The sequence below is a fragment of the Vidua macroura genome, chromosome 3 (genome assembly GCF_024509145.1).
Source record: "Vidua macroura isolate BioBank_ID:100142 chromosome 3, ASM2450914v1, whole genome shotgun sequence".
NCBI classification, from domain to species: Eukaryota; Metazoa; Chordata; class Aves; order Passeriformes; family Viduidae; genus Vidua; species Vidua macroura.
Window position 1 is genome coordinate 50,769,379 of NC_071573.1, and position 18,143 is coordinate 50,787,521.

The 18,143-nt window shown below is 39.7% G+C and overlaps 1 protein-coding gene and 1 long non-coding RNA gene across 5 annotated transcripts in view; one reads left to right on the plus strand and one right to left on the minus strand.

The window, feature by feature from the left end:
* Positions 1-18,143, plus strand: part of PDE7B (phosphodiesterase 7B) — a 168,893-nt gene that overhangs the window by 140,728 nt on the left and 10,022 nt on the right. For all 4 annotated transcript variants that reach the window (XM_053973205.1, XM_053973207.1, XM_053973206.1 and 1 more), the window contains 7 exons: positions 2,694-2,845; positions 4,094-4,157; positions 5,815-5,910; positions 7,599-7,699; positions 9,162-9,293; positions 15,493-15,584; positions 16,604-16,748. In XM_053973205.1, the coding sequence (XP_053829180.1) occupies positions 2,694-2,845; positions 4,094-4,157; positions 5,815-5,910; positions 7,599-7,699; positions 9,162-9,293; positions 15,493-15,584; positions 16,604-16,748 (782 nt within the window). The remainder of the gene's footprint in view (positions 1-2,693; positions 2,846-4,093; positions 4,158-5,814; positions 5,911-7,598; positions 7,700-9,161; positions 9,294-15,492; positions 15,585-16,603; positions 16,749-18,143) is intronic.
* LOC128804898 (uncharacterized) lies at positions 823-17,137 on the minus strand. The gene is made up of 4 exons (XR_008436223.1): positions 16,850-17,137; positions 16,593-16,712; positions 6,683-6,911; positions 823-1,711 (listed from the first exon to the last, which is right to left on the minus strand). It is a non-coding gene; the product is annotated as an uncharacterized LOC128804898 (long non-coding RNA).

Genomic DNA, 18,143 nt, shown 5'->3' on the forward strand with positions numbered 1-18,143 from the left:
ATGAAACTCTTTTAAGTCAACATCCAGACTTTGCACGTGGATAGCCTGCAGTGCTGGATTTGGGCTGTTATGCCAAGAGCCCAGTTCTGAAAATATATTTACTACAATTCTTTATCAGTATTATGAACTTCTTCCCTTATGAATGAAAATACAGAACAACTGATTATTGTGAGTAATCTTTTTTGTATCATATATTAAAGTACAGCACTCACCTGAAACACCAAGTCAGGTTTCAGGAGCACTGTCTGCTGATGACTAAATTTGAATTGAGACCCATGACAACCATACAGAGCAATGGGCTGCAAGTTTGATGGTTCAATTTAGAAAATATGTTTCATAATAAGAAGTTACTTGTTTCCATCTGACCTGTTCGTGCTTTGGCAAGTATTATTTATACTACTGAAATGATCTGGTAATCCAAAGGATAAAATAAACACTTCTTCATAATCCAATGTACAGCTGCTTGTTGGGACTCAGGCCAAACCTTCACCTTCAGATCATCCACAGCAACTCTACGTGTGAGTTTTAAAGATAGTTTAAGGGAGTGTAGGTGGTGATTTCAGTAATATGTCTTTAACTGAAAAAACAGATATTAACTTAGATAAAAATTAGTGGGAGCGATTTCTAATTTTTAATGTAAAAAAGTGAAGTTTTTTGTACTTCAAAATTTAAACTTGTTACCTGAAAGTAGTGACAGCTTGTGGGCTAAGGTGGAAATAGGAAAGTTGGAAAGTCAAGAAACAGCTAACACAGGTTTAAAAAGTGAATTTATTTTAAGGGTGTTTTGTTATCCAGGAATTAAATTGAATGACAGCCATTTCGTAGCAGCCCTATATAAATGAAAAGAAATAAGAAAGCAAGTCTACTGGTTCTTCCACATGTTGCTGCCACTGGGTAACTGTTCACACCTACATTAGTCACTCCTTCAACAGGCCATGAAATTGTTTCAGCTTTTAAAATGTGTGAGAAAATCAAGGCAGGTGCTGGCACATCATAAATGAAAACCTGACCCTCAGGCTAGTACAGTAGTGGTGTTGTTACTGTTTTCATTCTGGAAACCACATGGCTTGTCAAGATGCAATGACGTTATTTTGTGCTTTTATATTATTAAGACGCAGTGAGGTCTTTGGACTGTGCATAAGAACCATGAGGCTTACTGATGTTGGAAGTTATATTGATCCTCAGTACGTAAAGATGGCTTTTTTGGGATGTTATTACTGACTTTGTGCCACTCAGTAGCTGTTGGATTACTTAATAAGGAAGAAACTTGCTACAGAGGGTGCTTGCACATCTGCTGTAGAGAAATCAAATCCTGAACCATCCATGATCCAAAAAAACCTTAGCGACTTCTCTGAAAATCCTCTCAGAATAATACCACCCATAGAAACAGCAGACAAAGTGCTATTTTAATTTCACAGTAGAACAAACATTTAGTGTTTTTTCATAAAAAGTGTTGGGGAAAAAAGAGAACAGAGAGTTGGCTTCAGTGTCTAGATATTTTTTGTGAGCTCTTACTTAAACTTGAAATCCAGTGAATTGCTGTGGAGCTTCTTATCTCAAGAAACCATTACTGTTCTCTCAAAGGACTGTTTAATCTTCAGTCTTCAGTTTCTTACAAGGTTTGTCTTACAAATAAAACTGTGTTGTATCTTGTTACTTTCGACCAACCGTCCAGTTTCTGTTGTCTCTTTTTTCCAAAACTTATACCAGACTGCAAAATGAAAACACCACAACTGAGTGAGGTTCTGTTAAAAGTTCAGATGAAATTACCTAAACCATTATGAGTTTTAGAAAGCCTCCATATTTTTCTTACTAACAATAAGGTAATTTAATCACTGTATAAAAACTGCCTTGGTTTTTGTGTCACATTTAACTCTATATGAAAATCTCATAATACAGCACTAGGGAATTAGAATTATCCTGGTACTGAATGAAAAGAACATTTTCAGTTGTGTAACCAGAAATGCCTGTACTATCTGAATATACTTGCTTTCCTCATTGCACAGCTGAAATATTTTCTTAATTTATAATTTGCTTTAATATGTAGAAATGACAGCAGAAAATGCAATCAGATTATTAACCTATTTTTACTTATTTCTCTCTTTTATTTCCTTTTCCAAAAGTGGGTCACACATTTGTGTTTTCAAACTGTATTTTGAGTTCTTTTTTGGTGTCACTTTTTTGATTTTATACCCAAGATCACCTTGTACTTGCAGTGCTGTGCAATTTTTAATACATTCCAATGACACCTCCTGTGAGGTATCAAAGTAATGTTATTTTCCAGTGTATAGTTAGGGAACAGAGGCAGAGAGGGTAAGAGCAGCTTTCCTGTACCTAACTCTGCCTAGTAATTTAGGCTCCCCCTAACACCTACAGTTAGGAGATGTATCACCCCCTTGCCCCAGTGACTGAGCTGGGTCACATTAAAGGCTGTGGCAGGCAGTGTACTGAACTCAGATCTTCCAAAACCTACAATAGTCTTCTCTTTCCTGGAACATATTTCCTTTCTAAAATAAACAAATATATTATGCTGAAGTGATTAGAATACTGCTCTTTCATGTGGCTTGGCAAGAAGCGTGAACTCCATGATTTTTGTATTGCTATTTTAAAGTGTTTGATATTTCTCGTATTAAACTGATAATGTCATCCATCATCTCGGATTTCATGGTTTCTGTACTGATTGCTTTTCACAGATACTACTCTCTCAGGGGAAATCGGCACCAAGAAAAAAGTGAAAAGACTGTTAAGTTTCCAGAGATATTTCCATGCATCCCGGTTACTGCGTGGAATTGTACCACAAGCCTCTCTGTACCTACTGGATGAGGACTACCTTGGGCAAGCAAGGGTAAGACAGGTCTCCAGATCTCCATTTCTTTTAATAATACTACAGAGAGTGTCAGTTTTTTTTAGTCTTCAGATAACCAAATTCCTGGCTGATCTTTCTTAAATTATCCATATTATATGCCTATCTCACAACAGATTGTCCATTCCTCATTTGTGGTTACAGCCTTAAAGGCTTAGGTCTCAAAGGAACAGAAAATGTTGCTAAATCTATTCAGCATTTTCAGATTCCAACAACTGAAATTATAATATGGATTTATTAAAGAGTGAAGGATTTCAGGTTAAGTTACTGATTTAAGTGCAGCCCTGACACAGCATTTAGTTCATCCACTTGAAAAAAGACAGGTGTCTCATCTGATATGGAACAGCTATTAGACAACCTACAATAGCTCTCCATAGTGGCAAAGGCTAGGAAACATGGAACATTGACTGCAAACTTAGCAGTGATCAAAATATAATTATTTTGCAGCTCTTACACTTACTTTGAATAGTATTTTCTAGCAAAACTTGCACAATTGATGGCATTGGGATTATATGCCTAGGCAATTTTTATTCTCTCCTGGAGGACATTATATGCTAGGTGTTAGAAAGTAATTAAGAATCCAGAACTGTTTGAATGTAGACTAGAGAAGGGAGTGAATGTGTATTTCATTCACACATATGTCACTGTAGGTCATAGAGGTAGTCCAAAATCACTCTCCTGACTCAACTGATGTAGCTGTAAAAACACTGCAGTTGTAGGTAATGATGGATTCTTCTGCATGTCTGAGTGGGCTTAACAGTAGCACTGTATCTGAATTTATAAAAGTTATTCCTGTGTTCTTCTTTGTTTAGCACATTGTAACTCATATTCACCATGAGACCTAAGATTTTAAAACACTGTATTAGAAACCTAAGAGCATTTGCACTGACAGTCTGGGGACATGAAGAAACAATACAGCATTTGTGCAGTAAAAGGGAATATTTTCATAATATTTTGGTTTATATTATTTATTGTTTTGAGTTCCATTTAGAAGTTATTTTAATGTTATGTTCAAAACCTTCTCAGTCAAAAGTGCAAGTGATATCATTTGCAGTACAGCCGCATGAGCCTGATTTCTGATATTTCAAATATGACCACTATAGGTTTCTCGAAAAAAACTTTAAAGCTGTAGTAACCAATCCTGTGACTGATTAATGTGTAATAATAATATAAATCTGCTTTACAGTGTGACATACCAGTCACTGGCCTTTCCACATTTGTTTTTTCCAGCATATGCTATCCAAAGTGGGAATGTGGGATTTTGACATTTTCTTGTTTGATCGCTTGACAAATGGTAAGTAAATTCTTTAAGTCTTTATTTTACTATCTCTTGTATATGACTATTAAAAAAAAATCCATCATTAATTGTTTGCTAAATGTTTCCAGTTCAGGTTACTGAAGATAAATTGGCCACATTTTAACCTCTATTAAAATCACATCCTGGAGCTTTTTCAGGCTTTTCCTGAACTATAGGGTAGTGTTTCAAGTGTGCTTTTGTACTAATCTAATCCCCTACATTTGTTGTTGTCACCTTTTCAAGAGATGTTTCTGTTTCATTTGCCTGTGAAACTCCCAAGCCACTTTAAATATACCTGTTAGATACATTGGTCAATAAATCCAGATATCCATAATCAGTCAATTTCTATCAATACTAAAGACATTTGAGTGAAGATACCCTTGCTTCTGTTTAGCAGCAAAAATTAGGAAATTTATTAAGAGAGTAAAAATCAGCGAAATGTTTTCTCTAAATACATGTCTGTGAAACCATCCCCCTTCCCCACAAATGTCCAGACAATACCCCTTGATCATGTAACTGCTAGAGAGGGTAATGATCACACCTTTCCCCTTTCTGTACTGCTCAGAGAACTGAGATCCCTCATTCCTCACCCCAGACTAATTAGGTTTGGTTGGGGCAGAAAATGTAGAAAAAAGTTGGTTTAGAGGGTCATTCAGCTGAGTGGCTGGCAGTGAAGAGTGAAAAGGATTGTAGATTGCCTGGGAAGCAAAAGCGTAGTTCTTCTAAATTATCTTTCTGTGCCCCTGCTCAGTAGTCAAGACCAAGTAAGTTTCCATGTGTTCTTCATACAGATACTTATTTTCCTTCCTGAGTTACATTAAATAAGAAAAGACTCCCTTCAAACTTTGTTTATGTGTAGTATGGGTTGGTTGGTTTGGGGTTTTTTCTAACTTTTATGTTAGAAAGTGTCACTGGAAAGAGTGACGCTGAATTAAGCAGTGCAAACTTTTTAAAATACTGTGTTTATGTATAGCTGTTCATGTAATACTAGTAAGGCTCAATTTTGCCAGTGTTCCCAGTATTGGATTTACAATAAGGCCCTTGCAGCATTATAGTGGGACTTGAGAATGTAAATGCTGCAACTCATTTTTCCTGTCTGTGTCATTGTTACAAGATGCAGTTGTAGCTGAGCTAGGTTACATGGGTTAATTACATGTTTATGCAGCCATATGCAAAATAAAAAAAATTCATTCCAAACTCCTGCTTTTTAGTAATTAATTAATTAGTACAATATGGCAAACCAAAGTGGCAGAAAAGCCACGCTTGGTTCTGTTGTTTCTGATGATAGACCTGAATTATGAAAATTATGTCGCTCTCAGACAAGCCTGTCAAAAGATTTTGTTAAAATCATGTCAGTTTGCCTTCTTCCAGTTAAAACCACAGTTTGACTGTCATGTTGAAACAGCAAATGTAACTTCATGGCATCTAGACACAAGAACGGCACTCCATTGGTACAACCTTTCCATCAAGTCTTGATTACATATAGGAGTAATTTGTATAAGTGACTTCTGAGTACATGAGAATCATCTAAGCTCACTTCATTGGAGATGAGGTGATAGGAGCTGACTAATAGGAAATTACCCAGATTTTTAGCCTTGCTTTGTTTGTAACTACATGTAAAGGGAATCTAAGAGTTGTTCCTTTCTGCTTTTAGGAAACAGTCTCGTAACACTGCTTTGTCACCTCTTCAACGTGCATGGACTTATTCACCATTTCCAGTTAGACATGGTTACATTACACAGGTTTTTTGGTAAGTGCGCACCTCAACGCCATCTTTGAATGAAGTTTATAGCTTAAGTAGAGCATCAGAGAAGGCACTGGCTTGGTCTATCTGTGTAAAAATGATGATGTCATTGGAAATACTTCAGTAAAAGATGTCCATGATATACATCAGCATATAGTTTGCAGGCATTCAAGTACTTGTTTCAGTACCTAGTCAGTGGAGGGATTTCAAAAGGCTCTGCATTGGGCTGAAGCATCCCAGCACCACAATCACACTGGTGATTTAAAATAAGATATGCCATGCAGAGATGTGGCTAGATTGGGCCCACACAGACAGACAGACACTGCAGAACCTATGTGTGCACAGTACAATTGTGGTGCAGTGTAATTATTTTAGTGACTAAAAGGCCACTGAGACCCAGGGCAGTTAAAAGCTTATGTGGAAAATTTAACAAATTATATCAAGCTGTCCTGTCTACACTGAACAGTGTTGATGAAAGCCCCTGCTGCTGTTACTGCCAACAGAAATATTAGCCCCATGCTGTCAGTGAACCAAAAGAAGAAATTGGCCAAAATCAATTACTTTTTGCATCACTTTTTGAAAGCAGCTAAATGCCAGTTTTTCATGCTGTCAAGCAGAGTTTCCAAAGCAGGGTCTCTTCTTTAAGACTGCCTAATTGTTGCTTCTGGAAAGTGTTCCTCTGGTGCGGAGACAGACAAAATCTCCCTGATGTTTCTAACTCCTGTGGGCAGACGTGACACGGATAGTCGGGCAATTAGAACTAGCGGTCTAAACTCACAGTTTAAGAGATTACCCGCTGTACCTCCAGATGCGGCTGGAAACAAACAGAAGGCTTGGACTTCCTTTGGCGCTGCTCGTGCTGGCAGTGAGCGCCATGGGAGATGTGCCCGTTGGCTTTCCATTTGATTAATTTGATCGTGTCTAGGAGGGCGCTTTAGGCAAGATCACATGCAGCTTCCAGCGCTCATGTGGTGGTGTCCCACGACCACGTAATGGTGCACACACTGCTGAAAGGAACAGAGGGATATGAAGCACACATCTCAATGATTTTTCTGTCTGAGAGAAAGCTGAGAGTTAAGAGGTTGGTGCTCCTGGTCCAGCTGGACCGGTTCCAGCACTGCAAACTGAAGCAAGAGGGACTGGCATTTTAAAGTGAACACACAGATGTGACTAAAATTGTCACAGGAGATTTTGCTGTGAATACCCCAATGCTGAGTTTTTTTGATTCTTCCCCTGGGGGGTGTAGGAATGCCTTTGCCTGTAGTTCATTACTCAAATAACAAATCATGGCAGGATATCAGGGTCTCACTCCCTGCTGCCGTAAAATAGGTGATACTGCCTTAATGGCACACTACTACCCTACAACAGCAGCCTAAATAATTACACTCTGTTGTGGATAAATTTGCTTCTCTTCCTTGTTTATTTTACTCCTCAATGAGAGCCTTCACTAAGGCAAGAAAGAGGTGATTTATGCACTAGACCCAGTATATCCCCTTGGGCCTCACAAATCCTTTCATGCATTTTTTCTCTAAAGGTGCCCTGATAAAAGCAGCAATTTAAATAAGCTACAGCTATTTGAAGAAACTCCTCAGGCAGCTGACTGCAAAACCTCAGATTGTATTTTAAGTCCAGTTCCCATTTGTGGCCATGGCATTCAGAGACTAAGGAATCTTTATTTTCTGTTTTATTTGCAGTTATGGTTCAAGAAGATTACCATAGCCAGAACCCATACCACAATGCTGTCCATGCCGCTGATGTCACACAAGCTATGCACTGCTATCTGAGGGAACCCAAGGTAATCACAACCTTTCACACCAATGTTGCTTTCAGATGGTTCTCAGATTTTTTTTCCCAGGGTTGAAATAAAACCCCCAAGAGATACTTCTAGACAGCAGAAAGTGATGGCGTGCTGGAAGTCAGCAACAAGTCAGGAGCAGCCTCAGCTACAGATTACAGATGTTTCAGTCAAGCTGTGAGAGTCACTTCTCATCACGCAGGCATCCTGTCTAAGTCCTGCCGTATGAGCTCCAGCCACCACGGCGCTGTGACCCAGCTGTGGTGAACTGCTTGAAGTTCTTCTCCCACCAAACTCAGAAGGAGGCAATGCATGTCTGTGCCTCAGCCACCTCAGAGCATAAGCTCTCCACATCACTATTTCAAAATACCAAATTAGGTACAATTTCACCAGGAAAGGTGAAAACAGTCCCTTCAGATGGGTCTGTTGCAGGGTGTCCTCTGCACGAGTATTTGACTGCTGCTGCAAGTTCTTACAGCATCAGAGTGGTGTTGCCTTGTGTGTTACTAGAAGGCATTGTGATAGTGCTGTGTTGAAACATAGTATAAGAACATAACTAATCTTTTCTGGCTTGGCTCAAATGAAAGGATGTTCTGCTAGAACTAGCAGTTTGTTACACAAGAATATAGCAATGGTGAGGACAGAAGCAGGCCCCACCTTTCCTGTATTTTCATCTCCTGCAAGATTTGCAAGTCCTTTCTTGCCAGGAAGTGCAGAGGACAGACAACATCCCGAACCTGGACCATACTGCTCATCAGTTCTGACCTCAGGATGCTTCTTTCATCTCATAGACCTGTACTCTGTACAGACTCATTGGGCTGGTAATAACTGCCTCACTCTCACAAACAGAAACTGCTAAGACTACCTTTTTTTGCTTCTAAATGAGCCCTGTAGCAGAAAAAAATCTGGACAGGTTTTCCAACTTGAATGTTTGAAGTTAGAAAGGTAAATTATGTTCCCTAATAAAATACATATACTTGAACTGAGATAGATATTTAACAGCCAAGGCTGAAATTTCAGAAGTTGATAAACTGCATTTTATAACACAGTATTGTGCTAGAAAATTGAAGCCTAATCTTTTGTTGGTATTACTAAATACTTGGAGAGGCAGAGCTCTTACAATGGATGCTAACATACGCCAACCTGCCAGCCTACCTGTTTGCTTTTTAAACCAAATGAGACTATGTTGAAGTCCTTCTATTACAACAATCCTTATATTGCCATGAGTAATAAAGAGATAAGAAATACAAACTGTAATAAAAGATGATTATGTAGAATAATATCTTTATAGATGTATGTTCAACATTTACCTTAAAAACATTGTTCACAAAATTTATATTTGACATTTGTGTACAAATGCCAACACACCCAATCTATGCCATGATGTCAGCTGGTTTGTTTATTTACCAAAAAAAGTATTTACTATTCATGTTCTTATTGTGATTAATGTGTGATGATTCAGCTTGCCAACTTCCTCACCCCATCGGACATCATGCTTGGACTACTCGCTGCTGCAGCTCATGATGTGGATCACCCAGGGGTCAACCAACCCTTCCTGATTAAAACTAAGCACCACCTTGCCAGCTTGTACCAGGTAAAACTGCTCATCAAGTTGCTAACATAAAAAATGCAGTCAAGGAGAGTTTAAGCAATTTGTGGTGAACTTTTAATACCAAAATCTGGCAATGGGAGGATGCAGGTCAAGTAATCCTGCACTTTAGAGTCTGGGCAATTTCAGTCAAGCACCTCACTGGGTGTCACTTCTTAGAGCAAAGCTGATACAGGAAAATAGGTGGAAATGTCAGATTTTTTTTGAGGACATTTAAGCCAGATCACTTGTCTGGGCTGTTTCTGGTGTAGATCATCTAGGGTGAGGAACTGTAGGTAGGACAGTTAAAATCATGACAAGAAGATCTCATCTTCTTTCAGTGAGCAAATAAGCAGCAGGCATGCTCTAAATTGGTATTACATTAAAGGAAACCTTTGCTTCATATGGCTGTAGTAAAATTAAACACTTAATGAGCACTGCATAAAAAAAAAAAATGGAAAAGAGATGAAACCAAAGGAAAAGTCGCAGACATTTACAGTAACATTCATCAAGATACAAAGAAAGAACTTCAAGAAAGCCACTAGGTCACACCACAGGCTGTCTAGACCAGTATCCTGTTTCTAAGAGCAACCAGTGAAAGATCTCAGAGAGAAACATAAGTCTGGGATAAGTACAGAGTTGTCCTTCACCTAGTATACATCCTTTCAGCTCTGGCAAGCAGTAGTAGATTTTCTGAAACAAAAACACAGACTGTCTTGTTCAGTAATTAGCAGTGAACCCATGCTGTCTGATTTTTGTGGTCCTTTTTGAATATATTTGAGATTTTGGCCCATGGCAATCATTGTAGCTTTGTATTTTATCTAAAAACTGTCCTATGAGTGTAATCTCCACACACATGTATACGTTGTTATTATATATGCACATCTCTCTATTCTTTACATGTACTTATATATACAATGTGCCAGAGCAATTTGCTGCCAGAGCAAATCTTAATTTTGGTTGCATTAACCATAATTCACAGGTAGTAAATGGAGTTAGTAGTGATTTCTAGCCTTTAGAATCACAGACTCATAGAATCATGAAGGCTGTGAGAGACCTTTAATATGATCATATCCAACCCAGCTGTTCACCCAGCACCAGATCCAGACACCTCTTAAACACCTCCAGGAACAGTGACTTGACCACCTCCCTGGGCAACCTGTTTCAGTGCCTGACCACCCTAACAGTAACAATTATTTTCTACTATCTAATCTGAATCTCCCCTGTCTTAGTTTAAGGCCATTCCCTCTGGTCCTCTCACTGCAGACATGGCAGGAGAGACTCTACAGCCTCATTTCAGGTAGGTGTAGGGAGCAATCAGGTCCCCCCCGAGCCACCTTTTCTCTGGGCTAAGCACCCCCAGTTCCCTCAGCCACTCCTTGTAAGACATGTTCTCTGGACCTTTCATGAGTCTTGTTGCCCTTCTCTGGACATGCTCTAGCACCTCAGTGTCCTTTTTAAAGTGAGGGGCCAAGAACTGGACGCAGCATTCGTGGTGTGGCCTCACCCAGTGCCGAGTACAGGGGGACAGTCACTGCCCTGGTCCTGCTGGCCACACTATTCCTGACACAGGCCAGGATGCCACTGGCCTTCTTGGCCACCTGGGCACACACTGAATCATGTTCAGTCAGCTGTCAGCCAGCACTCCCACTGGGCTGCTTTCCAGCCACTTCGGAAGAGTCAATTTCAGCCTTCGTGGAGGTTGTCAGAAACAGAATATCCTGCATTTAAAATTAACCTACCTGAAGAAGACTCACTAATAGCTACATACACATACTTAGCAAATTGAGAGATTGCTGTGATGTGCTTACTGCTTGATAAAAGAGTCTCTCTTTTTCTACCCTACACAAGCAACGTTTGGGTTTTCCCATAAGAAGTGGATTGTGTAATGGTGCAACTGTCCTGCCCTCAGACATGGGAATGGGCTGGACTGTGGGAGACCCAGCCAAGGCACAGTTATGCTCAAACATTGAAAATGTGACTGGCCTCGTCATAAGCTGATGCAGTTTATTATGTCATACCCATATGTTTCTGGTCCAGTCTTTTATAAACATCAGGCCAGCTGAGTGAGGAGGGAAAAAAGCCAGGGGCCTACGCTGCAGTACTTTGGGAATGGTAAGGGTTTTTTGAAGAGGAGTGAGTAGAGCCATTCCACAAAACTCCTTGTCTTTTGAAAAGGTACAAACAATTCCGTCTCAAATTAATAGTGGCAAACAGTACTTTAGAATTAGGTTGAAAAATCAGGCTAATCTGAAAGACATACAGCTAAAATACTAGTATCTTGGAGAAGTGGTTTCTGCTCAGGTATTTTGGTTTGAATGTACTTACAAATGTTGGTTAGAAAAGGCAGTGACAAAGCAGAAAATGCAATCTTTCAACAGCAAATGAGATCTGAAGTACCCTACTTAAGGACATTCACTGGCAAGTTTGAGTTATTTTAACTGAAAATGATCCCACGTTGTTTCCAAAGATCTTAGTAGTGTACGGTAGATGGATGCCAATAAAAATAACTCCTGGAAAAAAGCTTTGCTGAAAACATTTTTAGTCAAAAATTTAGATTTAGTGAATAGTCTTTAAAACATGTACTTTAACATGTGCTTGAAACCGAAACAAAGTTCTTAGATTTTTGGTTTTTAAGTACAGAGCCACAGAACTGCTGGGATTAATCAGCAAAAGGATCAAATGAAAGTAAATTTTAACAGAGCTGGCAATCATCTGTCATTGAGACATTGGACTTATCCATGTATGGACTTTCTATGATTTTAAATGTCGCTTGACATTTAAATTAAAACTTTACATTTACATTTAGAAGAAAAGGTTTTGTAAAATGAGGTAGGTCAGTTCTTGACAAAGATGTAAAGTGTTTGACAGCTTCTGAAGTGCCTGTGTAAGAAGAGTCATGTTTCAGGAAGACATCACCAAGGACTTCAGAGCTTTCAGTATTTATTTTCAAATGAAATCTATATTTTATGATGCAAGACACTTCTGTTTTGTAATCTGTAGGGTAATATTCTAAGGTCTGTTGCACGTGATTGCACGCACCATAATTTTCTACAAAGATAAAATAATTCTTTGAAATCTCCAGCATTACAAGGACCTTTGAAAGCATAGAAGGTGACTCTAGTGGTCTGGAGGTCACTTAGTTTTCTGTGAGGAGCACAACAGCATTCCTTGTAATGTGATGCAGACTTCACTTCTGACTTGTATTGTCTGGCTTTTAAATGAATGGTAAAAGTTTAGAAGTGTGGATAGATCACATACAACCTATGTAGTACAAAACAGATTTCAGAAAACCATGAAAGGACACTTTACAACTTTAATGTAAGTAAGCTGGAAATAGGAAAGTACATTTTGGGCATCAGTAAAAACAGTTCTCTTATGCAGTCTTCCTTAAAAGCAACACTTCTGATTATAAGTGTAATTTTTGACTGTTTAACATTCTGTAGTTAAACCAACTGCTCAATGAGTAAGAATAGATTGAAGAGATTGAAAGAAATTCTGATCCCCTTTGACTTTGAATTAAAATTGAAGTTTGCTCTGCATATAGTTAGTAGCAAGTCTTCCTCTCTTCAAGTTACTGTTCTTTTTCCGATGTGTATGTTGAATGCAGTGGTTTGAATAGCTCAGACTAAGTAACGGATTGGAAATATTGTGGTAGCTTAAGCAAAACAAACTGTCATAGTCTTGAAGTCTTTGTTATAGCAATCTACTGGGATTGGGCTGTAAATGTGACAGAAGCTTCCTATAGTGCAGCCTTTAAAGCAAAGCTGCACTACTCAGTTTTTTTTAAAAACCAGAACACCACGTGAAGCAGAGCTGAGAGCCCCAGTCTGCAAGCCAGCACAGAGACTTTCCCTGCATGGGTTGTCTCCCACCAGCCTGGGTGATCAGATAGCTCATGGCAATTAGTCTTAATAAAGCAGTAGTGTGTTCCTAGGGGGAATAGCTGACTCTACTAATTACTGGCAGCCGCTTCAGGGATTCTGGCTCCTTACATTTAAGAGGAGAGTCATATGACTTCATGCTTAGTTGTTGCTTGTTAACATGACCTTTCCTTTTCCCTCCTCCCTGTAGTTTCAGTGTGGGAAACTAAACAGTGCAGTGCTATCAATTTGAGGTTCCCCTTATAGCAGCAGGCAAAGAGCAGAAACTTAGAGAAGTGGAAATACTCTGAGATGACTATCTCAATGTGCTTTTTTCCTATGAGTAACTACTAATTGGATGAATCTTAGATGTCTGCATCAGGTCTCAGATGCCTCAGCCCTATTCTGGCTGGCCTTCAGTATGGCCAAGGAGCAGCTGTATCCATGGAGTGTAATTCCCTCTTTGAGGCAGGTGCTGCTGAAGCAGCTCCTCACAGCAAGTAAGGCTGCCACGGTGGAAGGGATGCTCCAAGGGGGATCTCCCTGGTTGCAAGGTTTCAAGGATGCAGTCAGGCCAGGGTCACAGGAAACTGTGCACACAGGCACTGTCTTAAAAAGTAAGCCTTCCCAAAAGCCAGATAGAGTTTGTCCAATTTAGTAGGAAGATGGCAGCCTGTGGCCTTGGGGTGACTCTTGGGACCAGTATTCAGCTCTATGACTTGGTAGGTGAAAAAAAAAAAAAAAAAAACCAACCAAAAATTTTGTTATTATGTCATATTACATTATCTTATTTTTCTTGGTCAAAGTGTAGGGTTGCAAAAGTCCATCCTGATGTATTTAGGCAAAAGGAGAAGAGGGATATTTAAGTTGGCAAATGAACAGAATTCCTGTCAAAAGTAATTTCTGTATTGCATAATTGATGTTGTGATCTGAGTCCATCAGCTCTTCCTAAGAAAAGGAATTGGTTTTTACATGGTTTGAAAGTTTTGGATTTGGTTTTACCTTGGTTTTTTTTTCCTCCAGAATCTGTGATTTCTGTAAGGGAAACAAACAGACAAACCCAGAGAAATACCAAAGCAACATTGTTTCTGTGAATTCAGAAGCAGCAAAAAGCACTGTGTAAAGTACTGTGATAGGAAGTGAATCCAATTTTTACTCTCACCTTTGCACTAGGCAAGATGATCAAAATGCACATTGGATCTTGGTTATGCAATGTTTAGTTTTTTAATAGTCATTAGATATGACAGGACTACAAAGGAAGATGGGGAAGTCTTAGGCAGAAAATACTGCTCAGTCCCTCTTGGAAAAGTGGAAGCTGCACATCATGTCCCACAGGAAAGGCACTACTATGGCAGCAAAACCTCAGAGCTATGGGAGGGACTGTGTGTGAGAGAGCTAGAGGTCAACAGTGGCTGGAGAGAGGGATTCTGACTCCACTTTCCCAGCTGGCAGTGACAGGGTGGAGTTCTTGTTCTGCTGCCTGCTCAAAAGGTTTGTTTGTGTTTAGTTTTGTTTTTCTTATCCAGTGCTCAGCTACTGCAAAACAGGGAACAGATGAAAGAGGTTTCTGAACAAGTGACATTTTTGAGGCATTTTGGGGTAGAAAGTACTCTGTGAACTAAACAAGTGATGATGGGAAAATGCACTGTGTTAGGATAATAATTTCAAGTCATCAGACATAAGATACCAAATTTGTTGTAATTTACTGATAACCTAGAAAGCTCAGTTTCAGCTCCCTAGCAGTTTTTTTCTGACCTAACTTTGGTTCCACTTAGTTGAAAACAAGGAAACAAAGAGGAGTCAAAATTTGTTGCAGACTAAGTTGCTGAAGCCTGCAAATGCTCAGCAGTATTGCTATTCCTCTTGCTTTGACTGAACAGCTGCAGGCAGCTTCCAGTTCCCTGACTCAAAGGGAAATTTGGCAGTTTAGTTTTCATTTTCTTGTCCGTGCTGCATTCAAACTGTAGATGCTGAAAAGTCAGCCTAGAATTAGTAGGAGGTAAAAATACGCTTTTGCACTCCTGCTTTAATTTATTTGTTAATAAATCTGCTAGAATGCAAACTACCTCTCACTCAGATGAGATTAGCTCCTCTGTTCACAACAGAGCAACAGGCCTCTAGGGCTGACCTTAGCTAAGAAACCCAAAAGCACAAGGTCCTTAACTGTAGAAATCTAGACCAATTATTCTAATCCAACTGTGGCTGAAAAGCACACATTTTAGGTTCATGTTACAGCATGTCCAGCCAGCTCTGGGTATCATGTGATATGGCAAATCCCTATGTGTAACTGTACCATGGATACCATCCTAATCCTTGTGTTTACTGGTGTTATTCCTCCCCAGAACGTGTCAGTGCTGGAGAACCACCACTGGCGCTCTACCATAGGCATGCTTCGAGAGTCACGGCTGCTCGCCCACCTGCCCAAGGAGGTCACGTAAGTGTCCACCAGAATCACTGAAATTAGGCCATGGCCTCCTTCTCCCTTCTTAAAAGCACACTGGAAAAGAGGCCCAGACTTCAAAATAGGCTGAACTTCCTGCCCCTTCTTGGTGCCACTGTGAAATCATGAGACAAAGTTACACAACGGAAGTATTTTTTAAGACCTACCCACTTCTGCAGCACAGGAATGGCCATTCTCAGCACCAGGAACATGAGGAGTCCCAGCAAGAGTGGACTTGGTCAGATGGATTGTTGGCATTTTTCATCTTTCATAGCACCAACCAAATATGGAAAGATTTAATGATTAAAAACAGGACATTGAAGGAGTTGGTCAAGGAGCATCAAGACTGCTCTGGACTTTCACGTATCACTGAGGGAATGTGGTTCAGGCTTTATGGATAAAGCAAAAAAAGAGCAGCCACATGAGCACCTTGGCCAAGTTGCGCTAGCTTTTTACTTGTGTTAGTCCCACCAAGGATGGGAGATTGAGACAGTGAACAGACTGCAGTAATACATTTTAAATCGCAGGTGACCCTACCAAGAATATAAACAAGTTACCTGGAAGCAGTAAGCTCTGTATCCCTCCAGAAATTCTTTGCATCAGACCAGCAACTTTAATGGACTTCAGTCTAGACCTTCACAGCTTTGACTGCAACTTCAAAGTTGCAGTATTCACTGCTCAGCTCTGAGCAGCTGAAGTAAGACGTGAGCATTTTTCTTGATGCAACATGCTGTTGTTTCAGGGTGGGTCTTTTTGTACTGTCCTAGCACTTTTCAGAAGCTCTCAGAACAACCTGTGCCAACAAGCATTTTTCTTCTACATTATCTATTCTTCTTGAACCCATTTGGGCAGGTAGAACAGTTGTACCCTGCAAAACCCATCAGAGACTGACCAAACAGATCAGACTGATTCCATAAAGAAAGAGGGAGCTCCAGTGATCCAAAGTAGGTTGTTTTGAGCTCTTAATGTTGAATGATTCCACGATTAAAAGGGCTTATTTACCTTCATTGCAGACAGGACATTGAGCAGCAGTTGGGCTCCCTGATCTTGGCAACAGACATCAACAGGCAGAATGAATTTTTGATCCGTCTGAAATCTCATCTTGACAATCAGGATTTGAGGCTGGAGGATGCACAAGACAGACATTTTATGCTTCAGGTAACTTTAATTTTTTTTTTATATAGTTTTTATTAATTTTTCAGGTCACATATGTTAAGAGTAGTATGTTATAGCATGTCTGGACATCAGCCTCTCCTTACCTATTACCAAAACACTTCCCTTCTGCCATCTTCTGGCACATCAGGCAAGCATAAGGTACCTCCAGTATTTCCTTATGTAATTTCCTTGAGTTAAAAAGCTGTGAATGCAATAGATACAGGAGAGTGTCAAATGCTAAGGAATGGAGGAAATAAGCTAGATTATTTCATTTCCAGAACACTGCTTCTCTTTCCAGGTAATGCTTCAGTTGTAGTGTCTCTCTCTCTTCTGGCAAACGTCACTCCACTGGTGTTATTTTCTAGCGCCGTGCAGGAGAGGCCCCTTGTTGGTGTTCTTTCCAGGACACTCTGACATCAAGTCCTGCTCCTGTGATGGATGCTCAGAAACTGCCTCTGGAAAGACAGCTGTTGCTATGGCAGCAGATGCTTCTCTAGTGCATTTGCCAGCTAATGAAAAACCCATGCTTTATTCAAAAATCAAATAGATTCATACTGGTTCTTCCAGCTAAACAGCAGTCATTAGCAGACTCTTCAGAATAAACCTCTATCTATTAAAGCATTATTGTGATTAACATAGCTACATATACTTGCTTCTTTGGAGAAATTACATTAATTTCATTCCTAAGTACATAAAGAAGTTGAAGTAATTGTTTTCACTTATAAAACAAACATCTACATATTTTCCTTCCATTAAAGTAATGGAAAAGGTGATAGCTGCAAAGAAAGAAGTGCTGATCTGTTCATTCTTCCCCCTCCAGCAGCATGAGAAATGTAGTATCTTCTCACCAGTTCTGGCTCAAACAGTCTTCTGTCAGATTCCTGCACAGACTGTGCAGGGCAGGATGATAGGTTGACCATATTTCTGGACAGATAAGGCAAGAAAGCTGTGCAAATACCAAAAGCAGAGGAGTTACAGCTCTCAGCTATGGAAAAAAATGGTTTCTTATGCACTAGGAACTTAGGAACAAGGGAATAGACGGTAAGATTTACTTATCTGGTGGATTAGTTATGGAAGAAGAAAAGAAAAAGATCAAGAACTCTTGATTGATTAGAGTAACCTAAAGAATGTTTGAAAGGTCCTTGCAGTAGACAATAACATTAAGGCCAATCAGCTTAATCCAAAGAGAAAAATGACTTGGAGATTTCCCTCTGCTGGTTCACAGGTCTGAACTCTTAGAGGAAATACTTATGTTTTCTTGCCGGGTGCCAGAATGACTTCTGACTTCTGTCAGACAGAATGACTGTGTTCAGTCTGTGAAGAAACAAGGCACGTGATATTTTGTTCCAAGGCAGTAAGACAGGCAGACTATTACATGGTTTACTTTTCTGAAGTAGT